At 41.8% G+C, this 25,638-nt stretch overlaps 1 protein-coding gene across 1 annotated transcript in view; it reads right to left on the reverse strand.

Annotated features, from left to right (window-relative positions):
• Positions 1 to 3,421: 3,421 nt before the first annotated feature.
• Positions 3,422 to 25,638, reverse strand: part of NALCN (sodium leak channel, non-selective) — a 289,313-nt gene continuing 267,096 nt past the window's right edge. Inside the window, exons 30-43 of the mRNA XM_058548440.1 lie at positions 24,570 to 24,663; positions 23,977 to 24,083; positions 23,694 to 23,768; positions 22,830 to 22,949; positions 20,382 to 20,450; positions 19,040 to 19,188; positions 18,087 to 18,180; positions 16,352 to 16,484; positions 15,567 to 15,682; positions 13,447 to 13,604; positions 10,407 to 10,557; positions 8,888 to 9,037; positions 7,051 to 7,168; positions 3,422 to 3,727 (exon numbers count right to left, since the gene is read on the reverse strand). Of these exons, the coding sequence (XP_058404423.1) occupies positions 3,534 to 3,727; positions 7,051 to 7,168; positions 8,888 to 9,037; positions 10,407 to 10,557; positions 13,447 to 13,604; positions 15,567 to 15,682; positions 16,352 to 16,484; positions 18,087 to 18,180; positions 19,040 to 19,188; positions 20,382 to 20,450; positions 22,830 to 22,949; positions 23,694 to 23,768; positions 23,977 to 24,083; positions 24,570 to 24,663 (1,728 nt within the window). The 3' untranslated portion in view covers positions 3,422 to 3,533. The remainder of the gene's footprint in view (positions 3,728 to 7,050; positions 7,169 to 8,887; positions 9,038 to 10,406; positions 10,558 to 13,446; positions 13,605 to 15,566; positions 15,683 to 16,351; positions 16,485 to 18,086; positions 18,181 to 19,039; positions 19,189 to 20,381; positions 20,451 to 22,829; positions 22,950 to 23,693; positions 23,769 to 23,976; positions 24,084 to 24,569; positions 24,664 to 25,638) is intronic.

The following is a 25,638-nucleotide window of genomic DNA, read 5'->3' on the forward strand; positions in this document are numbered from 1 at the left end:
ATGATTTGGAGTGTATTGCACATCAGCGTGGACTAAGCCCACCTAGCAGATTTTGTGAACCTCTCAGGTAAATGAAATGAATGAAATCATCTCTCCTGCCTTTTGTAAAAGCAAGAAATTGAATTTTGTCTCAGAGAGGATATGAGACTCACCCAACATTACGCAAGGAGTAACTAATAAATTCAGGACTTGCAAATCTGTCCAACTCTGAAGCTCATGATCTTCCATCTACACTGCTGTTTTCCAAACTAGTCCCTTGGAGCACGAGGATGGTTTAGGCCATCTTTGGGGGCTGGGGTGGGTTTAAGTGGGTATTAGTTTTAGTTTAGCGGAGTATTGGTTTTCTAGGGCTGCAGTCACAAAATACTACAAACTGCGTGGCTTAAAACAACAGAAATTTATTATCTTACAGTTCCAGTTCTGGAGGCCAGAAATCTGACATGAAGGTATTGGCAGGGACATGCTTCCTCCATTGCCTCTGGGGGAGAATCCTTCCTTGTTTGTCACAGTTTCTTGTAGCCCTAGGCATTACTTGGCTAGCATCACTCCAATCTCTGCCTCTGTCTTCACATGGCTGTTTTCCCTCTGCGTCTGTGTCTTCCTGTGGCTTTCTCCTCCCTCTGTGTCTCTCTTGTCTTCCTATAAGGACCTCAGCCATATTGGATCAAGGGCCCACCCTACTCTAGTATGACCTCACCATAACTTAACTAATTACATCTGTAAAGACCATATTCCCCAATAAGGTCACATTCACAGCTACCAGGGGTTAGGATTTCAACATATCCTTTCTGGAGGACACAATTCAATCCATAACAGGGGGTGAGAAGAGGCCAAGTGAGTGGGGTTCTCATCTTCACCCCAATTTCAACTAGGGCTGCCTTGCTTTTGCCTGGTTAATACTTTGAGGTCCCTCGAAGGACTTTGAGAAAGAGTGCCACTGCTAGGCGATCTGTTGAAAACCACCTGTCTATACTGTGCCACCTCCTACAAAGAAACAGGCAAACACATCATTCCGCTGGGTTAGAAACTGCTTTTGCTTAAGGCTTTATAACTCTGGTTTTTCTTCCACATGCGCTGTCTTATTCAGCTTGGGCAGGGCACAAAAGGCCAGTCACTGCTGATGGGTGTTTCTCTCGCACCACCACTGAGAATAGAGTGAATAGCATCGATTGTGGCCATTCTCTCCATCTCTGTTCCCTTTGAGTCCCCTCGAATTGCCATATGTGCAATGCATGTGTGGTCTGCTCCCCTTGGCGGCTCCATGTCAAGTAATCTATCCCTTACGCTTTCTGGCGCCCTTGGAACCAATGGCGTCCTTTAATTAAAGGTGATGGGTGGCATGATGACAGGATTAGTATCAGTGTCTTGCCTCCCTAAGGACCAAGGAACATTGTGGCTGAAGTTTTCCCATCTGCATAACCGAGCTGTTTATATGTTTATGAACAATCTAAGAGGGGTGGCACTTCTCACCTTGCTGTTTGCTCCACCAGCTTCAGGACAATAGTAGAGACGAGTCCCACAGGAACTGTTTGGCTGTTTCATTTAATTGAAAATGTAGGGTGCTACGGCTTTAAACGCATTGCTATTCTGCCCCTTGCTTCACTGCAGAATGAACAACAATGATGTTCTGCAGAACATCAATTACAGACATTTTAGGAAGGGCTCAGCAGTTTTGTGACAATGAAGCTGCATTACTCAAGTGTAATGAGCCAAAAGAAAAAAAAAATCCGGTTTTAATGCAGCACTAGTACAGACCCATGCCCTGGCTGCGTAAGATCCTTTTCTGCTTTACTGTGGGTTTGGAAGGTGCAGGGTATTCACTCAGCCTTACAGGCACAAATGTGAAAGGAACATTCTGGCTTAAGAACTGAGCTGAAATGAATATCAGAGACAGAGTTTTCACCAACTAATTGTAGATGGAATATTCAAATACAGAGTTTGCAAAGTGCCAGCTCCCTAGTGGTCCCACCCCTAAAGTCCCCTCCCCACACACATATACAAGAAAAGCGTTTAGAAATGATCATCAACTCAGAGTAAATTCTTTTACAAATCCAATATTTATTTTATTTTCTTATGTACAGAAAGTAAACTCCAAGTAAACATAAAACCAAATAAAATCCTTTCAGCATCAATGACTTTGCCATTATTTTATTGTCACAATGAATCATTTAAACAATAGACTGTCACCACACGTTACACTTGTTATACAGAAGGAATATGATATTTGGCTATCTCAAGAAGGTTAAGTAGAGAAAAAGAGATCATAAAGCAGCCAGGGTGGGGGGTGGGGAGAATCAAAGGATTTTGAGATAATCACTCCATTAAAATAAGAAATCTAACAGCGAATCTCCAATCAAGAATAAGGTAGTTAAAGGCCCAAATGCACTTCTACTTGGTTGACCCAGCCTAAGAGGCCCAATGGTACTTTATAATCACTTTGCATTTTAATTTTCCCAGAGGACATGGACCACTGATGTGTGAAATAAATACAATGGAGTTGTGGGATACCTAAACTGTGAGTTCACAGCGAGATTTTGCAGAGTACCATTATTTCCATAGGAGATTCTGGCAGTAGGGCAGTCATTTTGAATTGAGCACAGCAATGATGCGTTAGGATCAACTCATAATGTCTTTGCTGATTTAAGGCAAAATGGAAATACTTTGGGTAAGAAATGAAGCCAATGATAGCATCACATATGCAAAGATTTTTTTAAAGCTGAATCATGTAGTTTTACTCTTCTTGCTAAACTCAGTTATCAAAAGGCTTTTCAAGAAACTCAGCATCTTTACGTCCCTCAAGCCATCTATGTACGGGTTTGTTTTAAACCAGTTAGCTCCTTGGGCCAGTTTCTTTGCCGGGTACCTGCACACCCAATTCTCTTGGAAGCAGGCAACAATTTCATTAGAGTGACTGAGGACAGAAATTGACTTGTTCTGATCTCTAAACATCTTGTGCATATTTTTTTAAAAAACATGAGAAAAAGAATATACTTTTTGAAATTCAGAACCTGTTGTTTGTAAAACTACTATCATTTTAGCATGAGCTCAGTGCTGACCTTTTCAGATCAATCTTAAATAATAAATTCTCCCAAGAGAGGTATTTCTAGCGGAGGTGGGAAAAATGTAAACTAAAGCTATAGTTCCTGTACCATAAATATCAGCCACTTTGGGCTTAGCACTCTTTCAGGGGGTGATAATAATACACGAAGAATATACAAATATATATCTCAGTTACACAGACAGAATACATGAAATTTTTGAATGATCTACATCTGGTGTTGGTATGGTTTCTAATATAACCAACACTGCCATTATGCAATTTCTTGAACACATGGTAATAACCCTCCTCATATACACACCATTCACAGACCAAGTTCTATGCCTTCCTGTGGCAGGACAAAAATCAATTTAAAAAAATCATGTGACACGTTGAAATTAAATTATGTATCAATTACAGATTGATCACTAGACAATGGAGGAAAATATTAGAAAACAGTCTTCACCACGAGACTGTCGTTTGCATTGAGCTCTCCCTATACATCCAGAAGGTCATCTCCACTTTCGTCACTCTCCACGGTCAGCTGCCGGGTCCACCACTTCTTAACTTCAGAGCCACAGGACGCTGCGTCCGTCATGGGGTTCATTTTGCACACTACAGACTTCATTGTTGTCCGCCCTCCAAAACGTAAGTTGACTGAAGACACTGAATGGCTTATTGGTTTTGGTGCTGTGGAATTAACAAGAGTCCCATGAGCAACACGGTGTTGTCTCACCCTACTGCAAGTCATTCCTGAAAAACCATGGTATTCCCATGAGCGATGCTTTTGGCAAACAAGTCCTATCCACAGATGTTAAGTATAAAACTTTTTCAGCACTTGATTTTTACATTCGAAATGGACTTTAAAATTATGTTCATGGACGACTAGTAATACCATTTGGAAAAAAATGCTGCTTGCCCCTGGCACTTTAAGATAATTATGAAAACTAAAAAATCACTAAAAGTTCCAATTTGAGCAAATATAAGTGTCATAGAAATATGTGTTCATTAGTATATACATACAAAGAAAAAAGCAAAGGAAAAGAAGGGATAGTGTAACTGATAGTGAGGAGAGAGGGAGGGATGCAGAAAGAGTATGGAAAGAAAGATGTGTGTAATTAATTTTTTTTTTTGTAAAAATAAATTGAAGCGTGGCATCAGTGAAAAAGGAGGGATTCACAGACAGATTTAAAATACACTCAGGGCATTCATCTTTCCAAACCATGTGTCCAGGTAGCAGTGTGTGTGAAGACTTTGTTGACACACTCATGGCTTTGGGATTCCAGAGTCATGGTTTGGGGTCTCACTTCTGTGACCTGTAGATGTGTAACCAAGGTCAAGTTCATGTCTCTGAACCCAAGTTTCCTCAATTATAAAATGAAGAGAATACAAGTGTCCTCATTGGACTATTGTGAGGATTAAAATAGATTAAATGAGATGAAATGAGATGATGCAAGAAAATGCATAACAGAACTACCATATGATCCAACAATCCCACTTCTGTGTACACATCCTAATGAAATGAAATCACTATCTTGAAGAGATATCTGTACCCCCATGTTCACTGCAGCATTATTCACCATAACCAAGACATGGAAACAACCTAAGTGTCCGTACACAGATGAATGAATAAAGAAGACATGGTATACATGTCATGGTGTATATATATATATGTACAACAGGATATTATTTAGCCTTAAAAAAAAAAAGAAGAAAACCCTGCCATTTGTGACAACATGGATGAACCTGGGGGGCATTTTGCAAAGTGAAATAAGCCAGACACAGAAAGAAAAATACTGCATGATCTCACTTATATGTGGACTCTAAAAATATCAAATTCATAAAAGCAGGGAATAGGGGAATAGAATGGCGGTTACCAGGGGCAGGAGGGGAGTTGGGGAATGGGGAGAAGTTGGTCAAAGGATACAAAGTTTCAATTATGTAGGATGAATAAGTTCTAGAGATCTAATGTACAGCATGGCAACTATAGTTAATAATACTGTATAGTATACTTAAAATTTGCTAAAAGAGTAGATCTTAAGTGTTCTCACAACACACACAAAAATGGTAACTATGTGAGGTGATGCATATGTTAGCTTGGCCACAGCAATCATTTCACAATGTATATGTTTATTAAAACACCATGTTGTACACCTTAAGTATATACAACTTTTATAAAAAAATAAAAGGGAGGGAGCCGGCCCAGTGACTTAGAGGTTAAGTGTGCGTGCTCCGCTACTGGCGGCCCGGGTTCAGACCCCGGGCGCGCACCGACGCACCGCTTCTCCGGCCATGCTGAGGCCGTGTCCCACATACAGCAACTAGAAGGATGTGCAACTATGACATACAACTATCTACTGGGGCTTTGGGGGCAAAAAAACCCGAGGAGGATTGGCAATAGATGTTAGCTCAGAGCCGGTCTTCCTCAGCAAAAAGAGGAAGATTAGCACTGATGTTAGCTCAGGGCTGATCTTCCTCACAAAAATAAATAAATAAAAAATAAAAGGGAAAAAAAGAAAAGAAAGAAATGCATAGCAGAACACCTGGTACATTGTTGGTACCCCCTTAACATGCTCTTTTTCTTGCCCTTTGCTTCTTTAAACTCAGGGTGTCCCCAAGACCATGTCCCTTTAGTTATCACCATTTCTGACATTGGGGCCACCCAGGCTTGGACCTTTAGAGGCACTTTTGACAACATCGTTTTTTTATGCATTTAAGTGAATACCAAGGACTGTTCATCTGCCTTAGGTTGTCTCTCCTATCTGTCCCTCCAGGGTCTGGACCACTGCCACCAGCTTTGTCCATGTCCTCATTACCTCATGCCCAGACTGCTATATCATCCTTTGGCTCGTCACCCTGCCTCCAGGCTCTGCTGTAGACAATTCACTCTCTACCCTGCTGCCAAGTCAGTCTTCCCAAAGCATGAATTACAAATGTCATGTCTTGCTCAGAAATCTTCACTGGATCCTAACTGCCTACAGGATGAAGTTGAAACCACTCAGCCTGTAATTTAAGGCTTTTCATGGCCTGGCCCCACCACCTACTCAATCTTGTTTTCTATCACTCCCAGCTTTGTTCAACCAGGCAAAAGCTAGGTTCTCTCTGATCTCAGAATAATAAACTCCTGGGTATGAAAAAAGATATTTTCCTCTCTGGTGTTAAGATCCACTGAACAACTTTTGGCCTCAAAATGTAAATTACACTGTCTTCTGCTTTGTGGGACAGACATGTTACAGAAGAGTTTGCAACATTATCCATCTTCTCACTTGGATTGGGCTGAGAAGGGGCTCAATTAAAGAGCATTAGGAAGGCTCTACTTTACCATGGACTCTACAGAGTTATCTACAGAGAAACCCATGTATGGAGGATACTGGGCTGGGCAGGTCATTGCTCCCCTCCACCCCTGAGTGCCCATAAAGGGATTATCCGGGCTTTCCAAAACCCCAGGTCCTCTAGAAGAAAATTCTCTCACTAAATCAGTAAAATGTGGAAAATAATAGGATTGTAAGGATTAAATGAGGGAACACACGTAATGCACTTACAACAGTGATTGGCATACAGTAAATACTATAACACATATTATATGACATATTACACTATAGACGTTTTGTTGTTCTTTTTTTGAGAACTTTGGCATTTTCTGAATGATTGTATCCATCCGCTCCCTCTTAGATTAGACAAATTTTGCCTGTTTTGAGAATGCTTTGAATGCGCACAGTAAGCCCTTGAAAATCTCTTCCTCTTTCTTTCTAGATCTTGGCTACAATATCTTTGTTAATCCAGGCTGCCTTCTGGACCATGGTAGGTGAAAACGAGGGCTAATATAGTTCTATTTAGAGAAGTTATTTTGAGGGGGATGTTTTTGCTAAGGGGATATATTTTTCATTGTTTCACTGTCTATAAATAGCTTCAGATGCAGACCCATATTTTGAAATCCAAGACCTAAAACACACACAGAGTGTAGACACCTGTAAAATGCCTCCATCGATGGAGAAAGGGCTCGAGGTACGTACCCGAGGGCAGACGCCATTGCCCAAACTTCCTCTGGGGTTTCCCGGCGTCTGCCGCATCCTGCCGGCTTCCTCCTCGGTCCGACAGGGTGGGACTCAGAAGCTGCTGCTGGCTGCTTGTCTGCAGAGGAAGAATGAAGCAGGTATCCTTAACGCTGTGCCCTCCTCCATCTCTCTGCACTGGCTGAGACCCTCATTTTGTTTTAAGACAGGAAGAAAATACCGCAGGGAAACAAATGGGAAAAACAATATGGACCCATAGTGTCCACAGTGGGGAAAGGAGAAGTGAAAATGGGTAAAAAGAGTCAAGGAAAACCAAAGAGTCGCCATGCACATCATGAAGAAAGGAGCCGCGACTCTCCAGGACGCCTTCCCTTGGGCATCCCTCTGTGTTCCTTCACCCCCAAGGCCAAGTTCCCTCCGGGGCATGGAGGCGTGGAGGCGTGTGAACTTCACCAGGGCAACGAGGGGAGGTGGGGCAGCTGACACAGCCTGGTGTGGGGAAGTATACTCTTGCCAACCTGGAGGTCAGTAGCTAGAGCTTCAGGAAGAGAGTTCTCAGCAGACAAGGCTCTGTGCTGGGCCCCGGAGGAGAACGAAGCTCTTCCCAATTGAGTCAAAAGTCAAAGAGAAATGCTCAGACTCTCTATCGATTTTGCCTGCTATCTGGTTCACCTCACCTTCCCCTTTCCTGATCAACGCCTTGATCTTCACATCTCTTCAATATCCCCTCTTGGTTTTTTGGTTACCTCTTGGGCTTTTTTACCTAAAATCAGAGAGCTCTGCCATCATCTCTCTCTCTGCCTCGCTGTCTTGCTGGCTGTCCTGACCTTATCCCGGCCCCACAGACTAAGCATTGCCAACAAGCCATCCTCAGGGTAGACAGGTGGCAGGATCATTGTAGAAGCCTCCACGGGCCCCTTTTGTTGCCTGTCCTTGCATAAATCCCTGTAGCGGGATTCCTGCAGGCTGGGGGAGACAACAGCATAAAATCCAAACTGGGCTATGGAACAAGAGGGCCGCTTGGAGCGTCCTGCTGGGCTGTGGAGCCTCAGGCTTCAGTATTTATCGTGGTCCCTGACTGTGTCACTACACACCACGAAGCCTGACGCTGCCAGGGGGCTCGTCTCAGAACACTGGATCAGCTCCAGCCGATTCATAACTGTGCCCCCAGAAAGGGCAGGGCCACCTGCCAGCTGCTTCTCACAGCGCAAGGCTCTCCAGGACGCTGGTGACTCTGTGCTTCTTTATGGACGTGTAGCTTGAGCTTGGAAGTGAAAATATGCTGTGTCCTAGTACATAGAAGGTCCTCAAGCTAATCCTCCCTGAATTCCACGTGGTTTTCTGACGCCCAACTACAGAAGGACAAGTCCTCAGTGAGTCTATTTAAAGAGGCTGAAGGCCAGTTAGAAACATTTTCACTCATTTCACGGCAGATTTCTATGACTTGGTGAGAAGAAAACATTTAGGGCAGAGCTTCAGGCAAACCATGCTCTCCTGAGTCATGTAATGTTGCTGAACTCAAATTAAACCCTTATAGACGTAAGGTTAACTCTTAAGAGAAAAGTCAACAGAATTATTAGGTTTAGGGCATTCACATTTTTTTAATATCCATACAAATCAGAATCTTTTGAAATAACCTCAGCTGTTTCCAGGATGGCACAAAGACACAAACATAACCTGGATCAACATGTCCCAATTTTTTTTTTTACTTAAAAACTTCCAATTAGACATATTGTCACCTTGTCTGAAATGGCTATGTGAGCAGCACCAATTTATTTTTTCTTAAAAAAAAAAAATGCACGGAATATCGGTGGATGCAGGCACCTCCTGCCCATACCTCAGGTTGCATATTATTATCCTGACTGTTGGCGTTCATGTCCTCACTGGGCTGGGTGGTCTCAATACTGGGAGGATTCAGAAACCGGCTCAGCTCCTGTTGCTGGCTCTCTCTCAGGCTGTGGATGATGCTGCACGACTGTTGCTGTTTCTATGGAAATGATTGTTCTTTCAGGAATGGAAAAATCAGCCCAACATTCCCCTGTCCCCCACCACTCAACTCGTATTTCCTTCTCTCCGTTCCAAAGAACCTGCATGCTTGGTGACCTCTTAGGAACTTCCAAATAAGGATCCTTAACTAATTTTACTGATAAGTATCAGAGTGATATAAGAGAGGGCTTAGAGACTCAGGAATTGCCTTCCCCTTCCATTTTAATTTGCATAACAATTGGAATAGTTATGTTCATTGATACTAGCTTGTGTTTTACTTAAAATAGAATTTTTAAATCACTAACGTGGGTGCCTATTTTTTTCCCTTCTTATTTTATTTTATGCTCATTAAGCCAATGTGGATGGCCCTTTCCTCTAAGTTGTAAGAGGCAGAGTCTTGGATGGATGAGGAAAACCCTTGCTCTTGTCTTGGTTCTGGATCGGGGCGGGCCAATCCAGCAGGCCAATCCATCGTGGCACAGACTGAGGCCAGGATGGTCTGGTGGTGAGCCGACACTCCCTGTGCCCTCTCAGGGCCTGTGGAGGGCAGATGTGATCCCTAGAGCTAGCAGAGCTACGGTGGGACAGCTGTGACAGCTGCCCTGCCATAGGAGGTTGGGGTGTTTCGTTTCTCTGGGGCCCTTTTCTTCTCCAACAGAAAGATATGTTTCTGCAGTTGATGATGTTCTGAGAAATAGGATAAAAAAATAGCCATTACATATAAATGTTTAGTGATTAATTTGATTTTTTTCTCCCCGTGTGTGAAACATACATCAAAAGCATTCATAAAAGTAATTACCTAATAGACATGCCCATTGTAAACACAGTATATGCCAACACAGTATATGTTCATTGATTTAAGGGTTAGAGAATCTTAAAGCTTATAGTTGAGGAAACAGCAAACAGATCATTAAACTCCCAGGAGAGGTGGTCTTTAATTAAAGACCAAACAACATTATTAACAATATGTTGGAATTTTTAGGAGCATTTTAAAAGTAGTTTTGTAAATTCAGTTGCCAGTCGATATGTAAAGATTTTTGGCATTTTGAACAGTTGAGTTTAATTAATAGAGATCATAAATATTTTAATATCAATAAACTACTTTTTAAACATTCATGCTATATTTCCATTGAATATATGGAAATTTATGGACTCTGTTCAAGAAGGTGTAGCTGAATTTGGACCAGAGTTAAGGTTTGAACCACCATCTGACCATCATAAGTGGATGAAGTCGACATAGTTGAAGGGAGATAATGCTCATCACAGAAGGATCTAATCCCATTGTTCATGAAGCTCTTTTCTTTTTCCCCTCCTCCTCCTCCTTCTTTGAGAGGAGGAAATAAAACCCCAGATGCTTCTAGCTCACTCACAGCTCTGATGCGCTTTAAGCACTTTTTCAGCCACATGCGGATGGTCTGCTTGGCTACCTCCTCCTCGATGGTGTACTCCAGCTGCTCCCTTGCAAGGAGCTCCTCCAACTGCAAACTCTTCCGGATGTCAACCGACCTGTATGAGAGCATGCTGGGGGCGGAAATACAACAGCAATCACAGCTCTGATTCACCTGGGATTAGACTCTTAGATATTTCAAAATCCAGTGAGGACTTCACACAGTCCAACCAATGTGGCATCCTGATGCCACCTGACTGGCTGGGTGGCTTGGGCTAGTTATGTCACCTCTCTGTCTCTCTTCTCTCACCTATAAAACAGGGATGGTCATGGTACCTGCCTTATTAAATGATTAAATGAGTTACTATTTGCAAGGTGCTTACAAGAATAAGGGCCATATGAATGTTTATAAAACAAAAGATACAGGCTAGGCCCTGATGTATAATATCAGCTGCTTAAATTAAGACTCTGGAACTTTCCCTGCAGAAGGAAGTCTGCTCCCTCTATACTTTCTTCACTTCAGCTCCAACTAGTGATGGTTACTATGGCTTGGCTGTGGGTCATGCATCCCCCTCCTCCTCCATGTCCCTCTCAATTTATCTCATTTGCCCCTGGATTTTCTTCATTAATTTTAGATGGATGTAAAGCCAGGGTTGAATATTCATTCCCATGCTGCCCTTGGTATAATAAGTAAGCCCAGACAGTGGCAAATGAAACCAACACAGCTGATAGGTTGCATCAGGGCCTCTGGGCAATAAGGCTACTCATGTGTCCAGGCTGACAGGTCTACAGCCAAAGGAATATGCAGCCGCAGGATCCCAGGTTATTGCTCAGCCCCTGCCAGCCCCGGCTTTGAGGTCCATTCCATCTCCGAAGCCCAAATCACAGCACGGAGGTGCCTGAGAGCCTCCCCACGCAGCACTGGTACACTGAGCTGCTCTTTGCTAAGGCTCCTCTCACTACGGAGGAATAAAGAGCATTTGCTCTTCCTCTCCTTCCTGCCTCATCATTGCTGGACCGTGTTCATCATATACTGAGCTAGAGGGATAGGGAGGGCAAATGACACCACCATCGACTTCGCCTGGGTCCGTTTTATCAGACGCATCACTAAGTTCCAAAGAGGCTGAGTGTTAATTATTAATGACAGCAATATCTCTACGTGCATCACTTTCAGCCTAAAAATATTCATCACTAGGAGGAAAGACTAAGTGACATTCTGAGAGAGACGGCATCTTTTGCTATTCATGTGTATTTTCTGCCCCATCTTTTTCTGCCTTTTAAAAAGCTTGTTTCTGGGAAGAAGTGAATAGAGGAAGGTGAAACTGACAACTTGAGAAAACTTCTCCCAGATCCTTCCTGTTCTGGTCTTTTTCAAATTCCAGTCACAAGCATACTTCTGTATAACTGAATGCTCCTGAAATTTGTGACACAATAGCTAACATTTAACTTGTCAGGTATTTGCAACATGATGAAAATAGCTACTGCTGCCAGAAGGTTCTTGAGTTTTTCTGTGGCATGGACCCCTTTGGCAGTAGAGTCTATAGAGCATTTCTTAGAATACTATCTTAAATGCATAAAATAAAATACACATTATTACAAAGAAAGCCAATTATATCGAAAATACAGTTCTCAAATTATTTTTTAAAAAAAGGCAGTGATATAGTAACATAAGTGATTCTTTATTACTGCATTTAATAATAACATCTAGTTGAGGTCAAATGACTACTATAACTTAGAAGTACTGGTGAGCATAAAGGATGTTTTAATATATCAGCCGTGGCAGTAATATGATTTGAAAATATCTGATTTCTACTGGTGACAAAGACGTGGGTATTGTTAATACTGCTGTGGTTTGTTGCCTACATTCATCGTTGAAGAAAATGCTGCACTTTAGTGAGTGATTAGTGAAAATAAAGATGTAATTGTTTCCCTTCCAAGTCTATGGACCTCTGAATTTTATCCATGGACTCCTGTTTAAGAAGCTGTTAAGAGTTGAATAGTTTCCCCCCAAAAAAGGATATGTTGAAGTCCTAACCCCCAGTACCTTAAAATGTGATCTTATTCAGAAATAGGTCATTGAAGATGTAATTAGTTAAGATGAGGTCATACTGGAGTAGGGTGGGCCCTTCATCCGATATGACTGGTGTCCTTATAAAAGGGAAAATTGGGACATGGACACACACACACACAGGGAGAATGCCATGTGAAGATGAAGGCAGAGATCAGGGTGATGCTTCTACACGCCAAGGAGCACCAAAGATTGCCAGAAAATCACCAGAAGCTAGGAGAGAGGCCTGGAACAGATTCTCCCTCACAGCCTCAGAAGCAAGAAACCCTTCCACCTTCATCTCCGACTTCCAGCCTCCAGGGCTGTGAGACAATAAATTTGTTGTTTAACCCCCTCAGTGTATGGGTATTTTGTTAGAGCAGTCATAGCAAACTAATATAGAAGCCTCTTAGAGAGGAGAAAAGGTCAAGTCTCAGACTGCCCCCTTCGTCCTGTCTGGGGACTCATTAAATGTCTGGAAAATGTGGTTTGTCAACCAACCAGGGCCACCATCACAGAGTGGGCCAGGCAAATTCTTGTCAGATCCACAAGTGAGAAGATGTGGATTTTAGCTCCATCTTGACCACAGAGGCCAAGTAATGTGAGCAAGTCACTCAACTCTCCGGGACAAGTTCCTTCCTTGCAAAATGAAGGGGTGGGCCCTGGCTCTCTCAGGTCCCTCTACCTCTTCCCTTCAGGAGCTCCCCAGTCAGGGGCACTTCTGGGGATGTCAGTCCCCTGCTTCTCTCCCCTGCCGTGTGAGGCACTCACTCAGATGGGATCTCGTTACACGCAGGACAGTGAGAGATGCCCCTTCGACCCGGAGGAGTGTGACCTCGCCTTATAACCATGGCTGATGTGGCATTTCAGGCCATGAACCTACTTGTTAATTGTACTTCACAAGGCCTTTAATGATCACAGCTTTACTTTCTGGACTCGGTTCAGCTGGGACACAGAGCGTGAAACCCCCTCATACCTCAGGACGTCATGGAAAGTGACGTCGCCGCCATTGTGCAGCCTCTCCATCTCGTAGCACATGTGCTTAAACAGGAGCTTGTCTTTGTCGAGGTCCACCTCCAGCCTCCCCCGCAGCAGCCGCAGCAGGAACTTCACGCGGAAAGTCGGAATCACCCCCTGGACAGCAGAGCACAACGCTAACTGGTAAATCACCATTCGGTCATAATGATCACTTGGGATTCTGTTTTCACAGCAAAAACCCATAGCTGTTTCTCAAAAGATAGCCTAAAGAGCACTGGGCAGCAAGGAAGTTGTTCGCCTCCCTGGAGGCTGGGTGGGGGCATGTGCGCCCGAAAGGACCTCAGATCAAAAGCTGAGCGCTCAGAGTTTCTGTTGTGCTTCTCTGGTTCTACGGGATAACACCACCACACAGCATGGAGGCCAAAGAGGGTGCAAACGTCACCCTCTGCCTCCCCGGACCCAAAACTTGCTTCACCAGGCCTTCCTTCCGGTAGCCAGTTCCAGTGATCCAGCCCCTGCTCATCTGTTTCTCTAACACACATGCTTAGTGGTCAGTAATGCATTAGCACAAAAACAGAGAAAAACAGACATGTACGCGATCCTCCTCTCCACTTAATCCGGATGCTGGGAGCTTCTAAACATTTATTATAAGTTGTCCTTCTATGGAACGATACTGCTTTTCAGGTCTTCTCCATTATTAGAACACTTACAAACCAGAGAATTGGGCTCCCAGCTCTGCCCTCTTCCTGGTCAGAGCTGCTCCAGATTCTGAGAACCTAACACGTCACTATCTTCTGGGCAATGAAACCTACGTGCCAGCCTGGCTGTGTCTCTGAATTAAGGCGTTGGGCAAGAGGCAGGGACATTGATAGCCCATGAATTCATGTCAGTTACTAACATCTTAAGACGTGAGTGGTGATGCCGCCTTCCGTGTGTCTGTCAGGGAAAGCAGGCTCCTGTGGGGAGCAGTCTTGGAGATATGAGCGGATCTAGCTGAGATGAGAGAGCTAGGCCAGACGCCCGCAAGCACAGGTCACTGTCTGGAAGAAAACCCCCCGAGACTGGTGTCCGGGTGAAGTTGGGGGTGCCACGGAGAGAGAGAGCAAAGGGGGTGGAGAAAGCCGTGCAGGCCCCGCTCCAGTCCAGCTCCCTCATTTACTCAGCCTGTTCTGGCTCCCTGGTTTTTGTGCCCTCAGTCAGCTCTTCCTGAAACTATTTTCAGATCTTCCCCTAGATCTGCCCACAGGCGACCTTCCCTCGTTTTTCAGTTGCTGGGTCAAATAGCACCTCCCCAGACAGGCCTCACGGCCAGCCTGCTAAAGCAGTCTGCCCCCAACTCCAGCCACTCTCTACCATATCACCTTCTTTAAAGTGTTCATAGCTTCTTGAAATAATGATAATGATAGCGATTATTATCCTTTCACTTTTTACTGTTTGTCTCCCCCTATTAGAACCTGAGCTCTGTGAAGCACGCGACCTGGCCATCTTGTTCACTATTATGTCGCTCATGCTGAGGACTGTGCCTGAGTGTATGCTAGGATGAAGAAGAAGGAAGGAGGAGGAGGAGGAGGAGGAGGAGGAGAGAATTGGGAGGAGGAAGAAGCAGAAGATGCTGCTGCTTTGGCTAATTCTAGGAAATCTTGGGTAAGGTTTATGATTAAAACATTCAAATAAGTCCAAATTAATTCAAAATAACAACTTTCAGAAACCACTTAAATAACTCCTTTGCACTTCTAATCAGGACTGCTGTTTGAGGCTGAGGCGCTCACGAATCTGTATTACACTGTCCCTCTGGTAATCTGAGCTTCACCTCTTCTCCTGCCCCGAGCCCAGGGCTGGTTTCTTCAGCGCTCCCTTGGTTTCCTGTCCTTGCTGACCTTCTAAATGTCTGAAGAAGATGTTCATGGTTGGAAACGCCCAGAGGAGGAACTTTCTGTCCCTCTATCCTCCGAGCATATTCTGCGAATTGTCAATGACAGCTTTCTGCAATTCACGAATGGCCATTCAAAATCCAATAGATGTCAATTGCCGACGACAAAACCATTTAAATATTTGAGCTACGGTGTTAAGGCTCTGTGGGGTGGGGCCCGGGCCTGAAACAACAAGGCGCCCTCCTACCTCTCTTTTATCATCCACCATGTTCCATATGATTTGAAAGTGGCGAAGATCATTGTAACTTAAAAGCTGGTCCTCCTCAGTGGAATAAAACAAGGAGAAATTCTCCACAATTATGGCTAAAGAAACAAAAAAGAAAAATTGAGAAGTTAGACAATTATTCTAATCTGTCATATTTTATAAAGAGTAAAACATCTATTATAAATAATGGATTTTATCACCTACATTATAAGCCAGATTTTTAAAGTGCTTTTAGTATGGTTTCCAAGTTGGCATGTTTTACACTCGGACTAAGCTATTTATCCGGCTCCTGCCTTTCCAAAACATGAGGGTCACGAGCATAAACACACATTCTGTGTATTTAGATCCTCGTGCCAGCTGGCTTTCACTCTTAGTGGAGAGTTCCAGGGCAGTTTTTAAAGGTTAAATTGAGTTCTGGGTGGTCCCACAGCTGGGTGAACAACGAGTATCTTTGGAATACATAAATGTGACATTTTGAGGCTCTAAAGGTGGCCCTCTCTGATATTTGTTCAACTCAATCCAGGAGAAGAGCTCTTTTGAAATTAATGATCATAATAAATAGGACAACTCTTGAAATTGCAATCAACTGTCATTTACATGCCTTTCAAAAGGTCTTTTCAGCTTCTGGATTGAGAGGCAACAATTTATAATTAATGCCATGAAACACCCGCCCCAGGCAATCCAGGATAATTACTTGAAAATTGTACATAATTATCTAAGTACCTGAGTTTAAAGAGATTAAAAAATATTCAACGAACATCCCTTACCTACAAGCAGATTTAGCATGATGTAGGCAATGATGACATAAAATGAACAGAAATACATAAGTGCCCCGGCATAATTTCCGCAGTCTGTTGCCCAGTATGTAAATTCATCTGGAGTACAAAAGGGAGGCTGGACCTGTGGGGCCACAGCGGGGAAGGGGGAGGGGAGGGTGAGAGCAGAGAAGAATACAAATTTCTGTTAACTGACTGCAGTTAGTGAACATACTCCTAACCATAGAAGATACAATTAACTTCAAAGTAATCTCTCAAAAGCCACATACACTGGGTATGTCATCCATGGCAAAAAATCAAAAAGAATATTTCATTTATGCTACACTATTAGTCTCGTAGAATCCCAAGTTCGTTGCCATTTTAGAAACAATGAAAATGAACCAGTTTCCTTCAGGAGACACTCTTTCTGCCACCTCTACTCGTCCCAAATGATAAGTAGCCATTGTGACACAAACTGTAGAAAGTCTAATAAAAAGGCATTTAAAAAACATAGCAAATTCACATTCAAATTGTGTAAGGAGAAGCCAGTAGTCCTCATTCCATGAGCCCTATTACAGGATGTTATGGGAAAGCATAGGACTCAGGTTATCAAAAGCCTCCCCCAGTCTTGAGTGGCCCAGTAAAATACCAACACCTCTGAGAAACCTCCTGCTTTCTTTCAGCCAGAGAGACTAGCTCTTTCTTACACATTCCCATAACATTCTGCTTATTCTTTATTTATAATTTAATTCTGCCTTGTATCATATTTGATTTGGTAAATTCTGTCCCCATTCATTCATGCATAAAGTTCTTGGGCCCCCACCATGTGCTAGCTTTATGCCCAGTGTTGGGGCTGGACTGGTGAGCAAGACACAGACCCTGTCCCTCCTTCATGCTGCTGGCAGTCCGGAGCTATGCAGTACAACACGGAGCCACTAACCACATGTGGCTATTTAAATTTATGTTCATTAACACTAAATACAGTTAAATAAAATTAAAATTCAATTGCACTTAGTCAGATTTCAAGTGCTCAATAACCAAATATGGGTAGTGGCTATTGAACTGGACATTGCAGATTGCCGTCACTGCAGAAATTTCTTTTGGACAGTGTTGGTCTGGAGGGTGAGAGAGAGATGAAATAAACTAATCAAGCTAATAACTCACTAGAGTTGTGACACACAACAAAGGAGAAATACAGAGAGCTGGAAGAGTGTATGACCAGCAGTCTTAGCATAGGCAGGATTCCTGAAAGAACTGATGTTTAAACCGAGACCTGAAGGATGATGAAGAATTAGCCTGGAGAAAGGAGGATACCAAAGGAAGAGCATAGCTCAGAGCCCTGGATGTAAGCTCCTTGAGGAGGCCTTGGGATCGCTGAAAATCTAGCACCTAGTATACAGCCCAGTACAAACCAGGGCTCAGTGAGTATCTGTTGAATAAATTAAATCAAAGAAGTGGAACTCCCCTGTTTGTACTTGACTATCAAAATGTTAAAGGTGGGAGGGAAACAACAATACCCACATAATGCATTTTGTTGAATGGAACTAAATTGGGTTCATTGGCTATTTTTCCTCATGTCCATACATTGTAATGTAAAAGAATGCAATTTTATGAACTAAAAGGCCAGGATATGTGTTTTGGACACAAAGTCTTGATGCTAACAAGGATGATGCTGCCAATATTGCATTGGCAAAGAATGTCATCGGATTCTAAGTCGAGGCATTGCTAGTGATGAAGAGACATTTACCATACAGTCGTGCATAATCTTGTTCCAGTCTTCGCCGGTGACAATTCGGAACAGGACGGTAATAGCTTTGCCAGCTGAAGAAAAGTTTGCATGCCTAATTTAAGGAAAAAAATAAAAACAAAATATGAGTAATATGGATTGTCATGAAGTAGTAAGGTTTGTTATCACCAAAACAGGTGCAAATTTGGTTGCTAAGTTACCATTTCCAAAGGTTACACTCTCTTATTTGTTTGCTATTTATGCTTGCCCCCAAGTATAGCTGTCTGAATAGCCCAATCCTAGCATGGTGCCACCAATTTATTGCCATTCATCTTGAATGACTAAGAGAGGAAGCTTTGACAATTAAAAGTGATCCCTTCTTTCATGTGGGTTATGTCATAAAAGGTAGAGCTGCCATGTATCAAATAAGCAAACTCTGCAACGAGACACATTTGTGTATAATTTATTGTGTAAGGACATTTTTTTTTAAACTATGAGATGCTTCCACAAAATTTAAGATAATCTTTGAAAAATGCTTTTCATATATAACAACCTTTTTGGGGTTTCTAACTTCTCATGTTTTGCTAAAAAAAAGAAAAGAAAAGGAAAAACTCAATGCAATCTCAAAGTTGTTTAATTAAAAAAAATTATATATCACTTTTTGGCAGTATGTGGCTAGGAAAAGTGCTGGAATTCATCAGGATATTAGAAGTGGTTACTCTGCATGGTGGTGGAGTTATGGATTCATTTTGTTTTCTTTTATTTCTGAATTTCCCAAGGTTTCTAAAGTAAAATGCATACTGTTTTCAATTAGAAAAATGTCATTTAATATTTAGCCATTTTTTTTGGTTTTAATTTCCAACAGAGTGCTCCTCCCCCCCATCTTTGTTTAAAAATATTCAGGTTTTTATTCATGATTTTATTACTAAAAAAGTTTACTTGATAAATGAATAGAAAGATAAATATACACCAACCTATTAATGTTCTCTCCATATTTCACAGTACCAAATAAAACCACCCCAGCAAAAGCATAACACAGCAGCAATAGGAACATTCCTACTATGATAAAGAAGCTTTTATACATGCTGACGACCACTGTCAGGAGGAGCATCTTTAGTGTTACCTGTATGGAGATGGAGATGGAGAGAGAGAGAGAATATTGAGTTTACAAAGACAGAAAGAACCTAGGAAGTAAATAACATTTGAGCAAGTTGGCACAAGAGTGACTCTCAAGGATATCATTTGAAAATTGCTTCCTATTAGGTATTAAATCTGAATACTATTCAAAAACCGTTAGACAGATAAATTCTACTCAGGTCTCAAACTATTCAGCCTCTTCAGCCTAATTAATAAAAGTTACACCCCAAGATTTTTAGCCTTTCATCGTCTCGAACTCTTGCTCCCTAATTCTCTATGATAATTACACATTTTTGGCCCATAGCAAGTAGATTCAGGATTCTTCCACAAACAGATGTTCACAAAAACAAACTTAAGCAATGGTAAAATACTAAATAACCATCAAATATTAAATATATTGATTATGTGGATATAGGGAATGTATATGAAATAATGTTAGTAACAAAGAAGAAAACTACTTTATTTTTTTATTTATTTTTTTGGTGAGGAAGATCAGCCCTGAGCTAACATCTGATGCCAATCCTCCTTTTTTTTTTTTTTTGCTGAGGAAGACTGGCCCTGAGCTAACATCCATGCCCATCCTCCTCCACTTTATATGGGCCGCCGCCACACATGGCGTGACACTCGGTGCATCGGTCGCACCCAGGATCCGAACTTGCAAACCCTGAGCCGCCAAAGCGGAGCGCGAGCACTTAACCGCTTGCACCACCGGGCAGGCCCGAAAACTACTTTAAAAATGAAAAATAAATGTGGAACGTATGCATGAACATTAACAAAGAAAACAAAGGAATCTAGAATCATAGACTCATGAATGTTCATTAAAGATTATTTTTCTTCACAGTAAGCTAACTAAACTTTATTAAAATAAAAACAATAAAAATGAAGCATAAAGAAAGACCGCTGGTTTTGGCTTTCATGCCTCTGTTATCTTTAGTTGATGACTTGGTTCGCTCAGCAAATATGAAGAATAAATAAAACAACATAAATGTCAGGAAATGTATCACAAGATAACTAAGCTACTGATTTATTTTAATGTTTAATATTTGCTCATTTGACTTATGATGTCTAGCAGTTTGTTAACTACAGCCCTGAAGACCCAGAAGGACAGCTGGAGTCAGTCAACACTCCTTTCTTCACTATATATGTGACACTTGATAGTATTCTGCACAATGTACTCACATGCTTTCCACAGATGGAGAAAAACCTGAAGACAATCACACACGCGCCCATCATGTAGGTGTAAGCATTCTGAAAGTTAAACAGAAGAGAACCTGTCATAATTTGCACAAAAGATCTAGTTACCATTCCATTTTTCATTTTAAGTCTTCTGTGAAGTCTACTGAATCATTAGTTTAATAAAATGTGAAAATTCCTATAAGAAATTTATCTAAAAAGAGTGCTGAAAAGGTCACCGCCAAAACTCATGAATAAATATTAGCTATAAAATCAAATCTTAAATGAAACTTCGTCTCTGTTTTGCTCAGCTGAATTCTGTATTGTAAAACTTATTTTACATAAAATAGTGACCAGCTCCTTTGAGGAGCAAGAAAAACCTAGGAAAACAATGAAACACGAGGAAGTCAAGTGAGACAGGAGATGGTTTTGGAAAAGATGGCGGAAGTCAGACTCCTTCTCTCTGAGGACCAGCCAGCCACATGCGCATTAGCCTATGCTGATTTCAGAGATGTCCGACCCTGTCCAGAAACACATCCAGCTCTTCCTTTGAGTGTGTGATCAACAGCAAGAGATGACTCGGTGCGCTTTATGACTAAGAAACTTTCATTTGAGAAACAAAGATCCCACCGGCTATGCAATAACAACTGTGGCATTAAATTGATGCCAAGGCATGATTATTCCTGAGGAGCCTTGCCTAGCCAAATGACAACAGTCACAGATGGGCCCCCAGGAAGGGGGTCCAGTGAGATCCTTGGTGAGGTGTCTGCACGGAAGCATCTTTGGATGGGAACAGGACTACATCTTCCTTCACAACAGTCCACTGCCAAACAGAGTGGAGAATGAGTGTCCTTCCAGGACTAGAGGTTCTTGGAGAACAAAAGCAGCCAGGCAGAATAGGCAAGTTGGTCCTTTTGGTATGAGGTTTCCTCTCTGGGGACACTGTGAGTTAGGACGCCTACTCTACTCTTCTGCTTGAACTGAGTAGCTTTTGGCTACAATTTGTCTGGAGAAAGAGGAAAACATGGGCCTTGCTTCTCCTTCTTTCCATGTTAGCTCAAAACCTATTGTAGATACCTTCTCCTGTTGCATTCTGGAAGTGATGACACCCAATAGCTTTTAGGATGATGACCCAAATCCTTCACCTGGACTGCAAGGTCCTGAGATGTCTGACTCCTTCTTACGCATCCAGATCTCACACCATGTTCCCCTCAATCCTTATCCTCCAGTCACGTTACCTATCCTCCTTCCATCTCCTGCAGTCTTCCATCATAGGGACAGCTGCCTGAAATGATCTCCCCTCATGCTACAGACTGAACCAATCATCAGTCCCTCAGGGATGCCTTCCAGCACCTTTCTGATGAAGCCATCTCCCACGATTATGTGTCATCACAGGAACACATGTCTTTTTTCCATCTCCCTCACCATGGCTGTAATTCTCATTGACTTGGGAGCATTCGATGAATGCCTACCTAACTTTCCAGGCTGTGACGTTCACGAGAGCAGTGACTGTCTTTGTTCTGCTCATTACATTCTTCTCAATTCCTAGCAGTCACTTGCACATCTTTAGTGTTCAAAACCATTTATTGTTTGAGGAAATGAATCAGTGATGAATGAGTCAAGGTGACCGAGGGCCCACCTGGACTTGGCACAGCTCCTGATGCTGAAGGTGACAACTGTCTTAAGAAGGACACTCAATATCTCCCTGAGCACAGCAAATTCACACTAAAGCAAAGCCCTTTGCGATGTGTAAATGGGTTCTGTGTGTTATGGATCTTTTCTGGCATGACTCTAACATTGGAGAGGTTGGGAGAATGGACAGAAGAGAGCAGGGGGAAACTGATAATACTTTTGGCTGGGATCAAGGAAGACGAACAAAAAAGGAAGGTATTTATAATAATGTGTTGTGGATTTGTATACTCTTTACAGTTAGAAAAACTTCACATACAGTCATGTGCCAGATCATGACATTTTGGTCAATGATGGACCGCATATATGATGGTGGTCCCATAAGATTAGTACCATATAGCCTAAGGGTGTATTAGGTTTTACAATCTAGGTTTGTGTAGGTACACTCTATGATGTTTGCACAATGACAAAATCACTTCAGAACCCATTTCTCAGAAGGTATCCCCATTGTTAAGCGATGCCTGACTGTACTTGATCTTCATAATGTCCATGTGGAATAGATAGATTGTGAAGTTATATCCCCAGTTTCAGAGCAGGGAACAAAGGATCACTAAAGCAAATAACTTGATCAAGACTGGAAAACAGTGGAGCCTAGACCAGGTCCCAGGTCTTCTAGAGCTGTGTTGTCCAACATGGTAACCATTAGCCACAAGCTCAGGTTAATTTGAAACCTGAGAATAGGCTGACATGGATTGAAATGAGACTGGAAACAGGGTTACCTGAACTGAAATGATAAACTAAAATAAACTTTAATTATGCGCGTACCAGGAGGGCAAAGTGAAGTACCACCCAGACAACGCCAAGTGACGTCACCAGCAGATCGTATCGATTCCTTCTGCTCTGCCAGAAGCCAGCAGGCGACATTGCTATGATCTTCATTGTAACCTGGGGACAAACAATGAAGAGGGTGAAGAGAGGCTGAGTGTTCAGCCTCTGTATTATTTGCACCAATAAATACAAAATACAATATTTGAATGTATTAACTTGAGGCACATTATTCTTTTAAAGGACGTAGAAACTAAAGAGAAGAATTTATTACTGACACCTATGTTTTTTAAAGCTGAGTAGGTTACAAATCTATATTCTCCACACTCTTCTCCTTGTTTTCTGACTAGTTCTGATAGCAAGATGTTCTTCTTCCTCAAGTAAAAGACCAGAGATTTGGGGAAACATCAACTAGTACACAGCAAAATAAGAATCTGCTTGTATTTCAAAGAAGATTGCTCTGGAAAGTGATATTATATGGACCATATATTAAAATAATCTTATCTGGGCCAACTCTCTTTGCCACCACATTGCAATTTGAGTGCCTAAATTACAGTGGTTTGTGCCATTCGCTATAAATATTTGAACTCACGTAACTAGACAGGCCAACATTCAGACACAATAATCAACAGCAGTTAGCAATTTCTGCAGTTAGAAAAATCCAAAATATAAAGCGAAGTCTTTGTTCAAGTTAAGCAGAACAGCCTAAAAAGGGAATATTCTAAGAGCATGCTACCCTCCTCCCCAAAAAAGACTTCAAAAGCAAAGGAACACAGAGCTGAAAGTATGTGCCATCAAAGGAGGACACTGTTTTACTTTAAAATGTGCACTGCTCCCCTCGAGCCAGCTGACTCATTACCGTACCTCTAGAACAAAGATGAAGGTGAAAACGACCGACATTGTTGCCAAAGGAACGGTCACGGGGTCCTCAACGTCCCACTGTAACAGAAACAGCACACAAGTCTTTGCCCACATCCGTTCGGCACATAAAGACTGTCCCCTCTTTTTCCTATTTGAATATGATTGTGAATTTTAATTTCTATACTAAAGAACATAGACTGTGAGTAGACATGGCTGCATGCAATATTCTTGGATGCACCAATAAATACAAAATTCATTCTGAGAGTCTTTGGGTGATATGAAGTACCTTGACGGAGAGCAGCACCGACTGGGCCAGGACGAGTAATGCAATTGTCCTCTTAAAAAATGGATGCTGGGTTATGTCATACATCTTAGCTCTAAAGCCATCATTATCTGGAAAAGAAAGGTTTAGGCAAGGCATTTTAGACATAGGTCACATTTACTTTCTTGTCTTTGATTCTCTTCAATGCTCATCTTAAAACCCATTACATATTTTTTTCCCTACGGTTCACTCTATTGTGAAGTGTTTTGCAGGAATATTTAAAACAGTGGTGCATGACGCCGTCTGTATTGGAAGAAAAACCGCGTCATTCAATTTCTGTCAGTTTAATACATTTCACTCATATGTTTAAAAGGCAAGCACAAATATATTTCATTTAAAAATTCATTTTTTCATTAGGGCTTATCCTGAGAGCATTGAAGCACAGCCTTTGGGTGGTTGATTTTAATAGCCTATGGAGGGATGGAGCCTGTTTCTATATTAACTTATGCACAACCGCCTAGTGGCCTCACGATTATTATTTTAATTGAAATTTTAGACTCCTGGGGAATCATGAGCACTAGTGCCCAACATGAATAAAATCAGAGCATCTTTGATACCCGGGCGAGGTGGGAGATGAAGAGGCTGTGCTATCTTCAGTCGGCTCTTCAGATCTTCCCATCTTCTCTGATCTACAGTCAGCAGAGCTGTCCCCTTAATAAACAAAGGAAAGCAGAAAAAAGCCTTTTGTCGTGTACTCCACACCAAGGACACTGCAAATGGGGTGGTCATACAAACAGAACTAATTTGAGTTTAAAATAAAGATATTCATCAAATACCATAGTGGTTCGATAAACATAGTCAGAATTCTCAAACCTGGTCTTGAGAGGAGTTCCAGAAAGGATGGCCACGGGTTTCGGAGAAGATTCAGCAGCCTTCAATTGGCATCTTTGAACATGTATAATATTCAGGTTTGGGAATATCTAAAGAAGGTTTTCTACATGATTAAATTCTCAAAAAGGGATACTCCCTCTAATAGTGGTTAGTTTCTTCTCATTTCATAGTAGAAAATGCTGCAGCAAAATTACAGCTTGTCAATTCTGGCTGCTGCTCTTAGTTAGGTATTTTTTCCTTTTAAAAATCATTCTGATATATGCAATCACAAAACTCTTTTTAAGTGGCATGAAGTCATAGAATTTGGATCTTTAAGAAATTAGTGCTGTGACAACTGGCTAAATGAGACCAGATATTCTGCATTAGATAAGAATATAATGTGCATTCACTAAAATGCACATAAGCATATTGTATTACATTTCATTACATTATATGATAAAAGCAGAAAAACAATTTCAGAAATTGGAAAAAAAAAACACCCGCCCCCACTTCCATTCTTCCTTTCCTTCCACAGAGGTAACAACTGTCCTTCAGGGATATATCCTCCTCACGACATTTTCAGACTTTTGCTGTTTATGCATAAATACTTAAGAGTACTTGTTTGAATTTTAAAAATGTATGTAATGGTATCTAATATGTGCTTCTTTATGCAGTTTGTTTTTCTCTTCCTTGAACAGTATGTTTTCCGTACAACTAGATACTAAATGTAATTACTTTATTTTTACTGCTCATACAGTGTTCCTCTGTACAAATATATCATGTTATCATTTTAGATTTATGGACGATAAACAATGC

The sequence above is a fragment of the Diceros bicornis genome, chromosome 9, assembly GCF_020826845.1.
Source record: "Diceros bicornis minor isolate mBicDic1 chromosome 9, mDicBic1.mat.cur, whole genome shotgun sequence".
Taxonomy (NCBI): domain Eukaryota; kingdom Metazoa; phylum Chordata; class Mammalia; order Perissodactyla; family Rhinocerotidae; genus Diceros; species Diceros bicornis.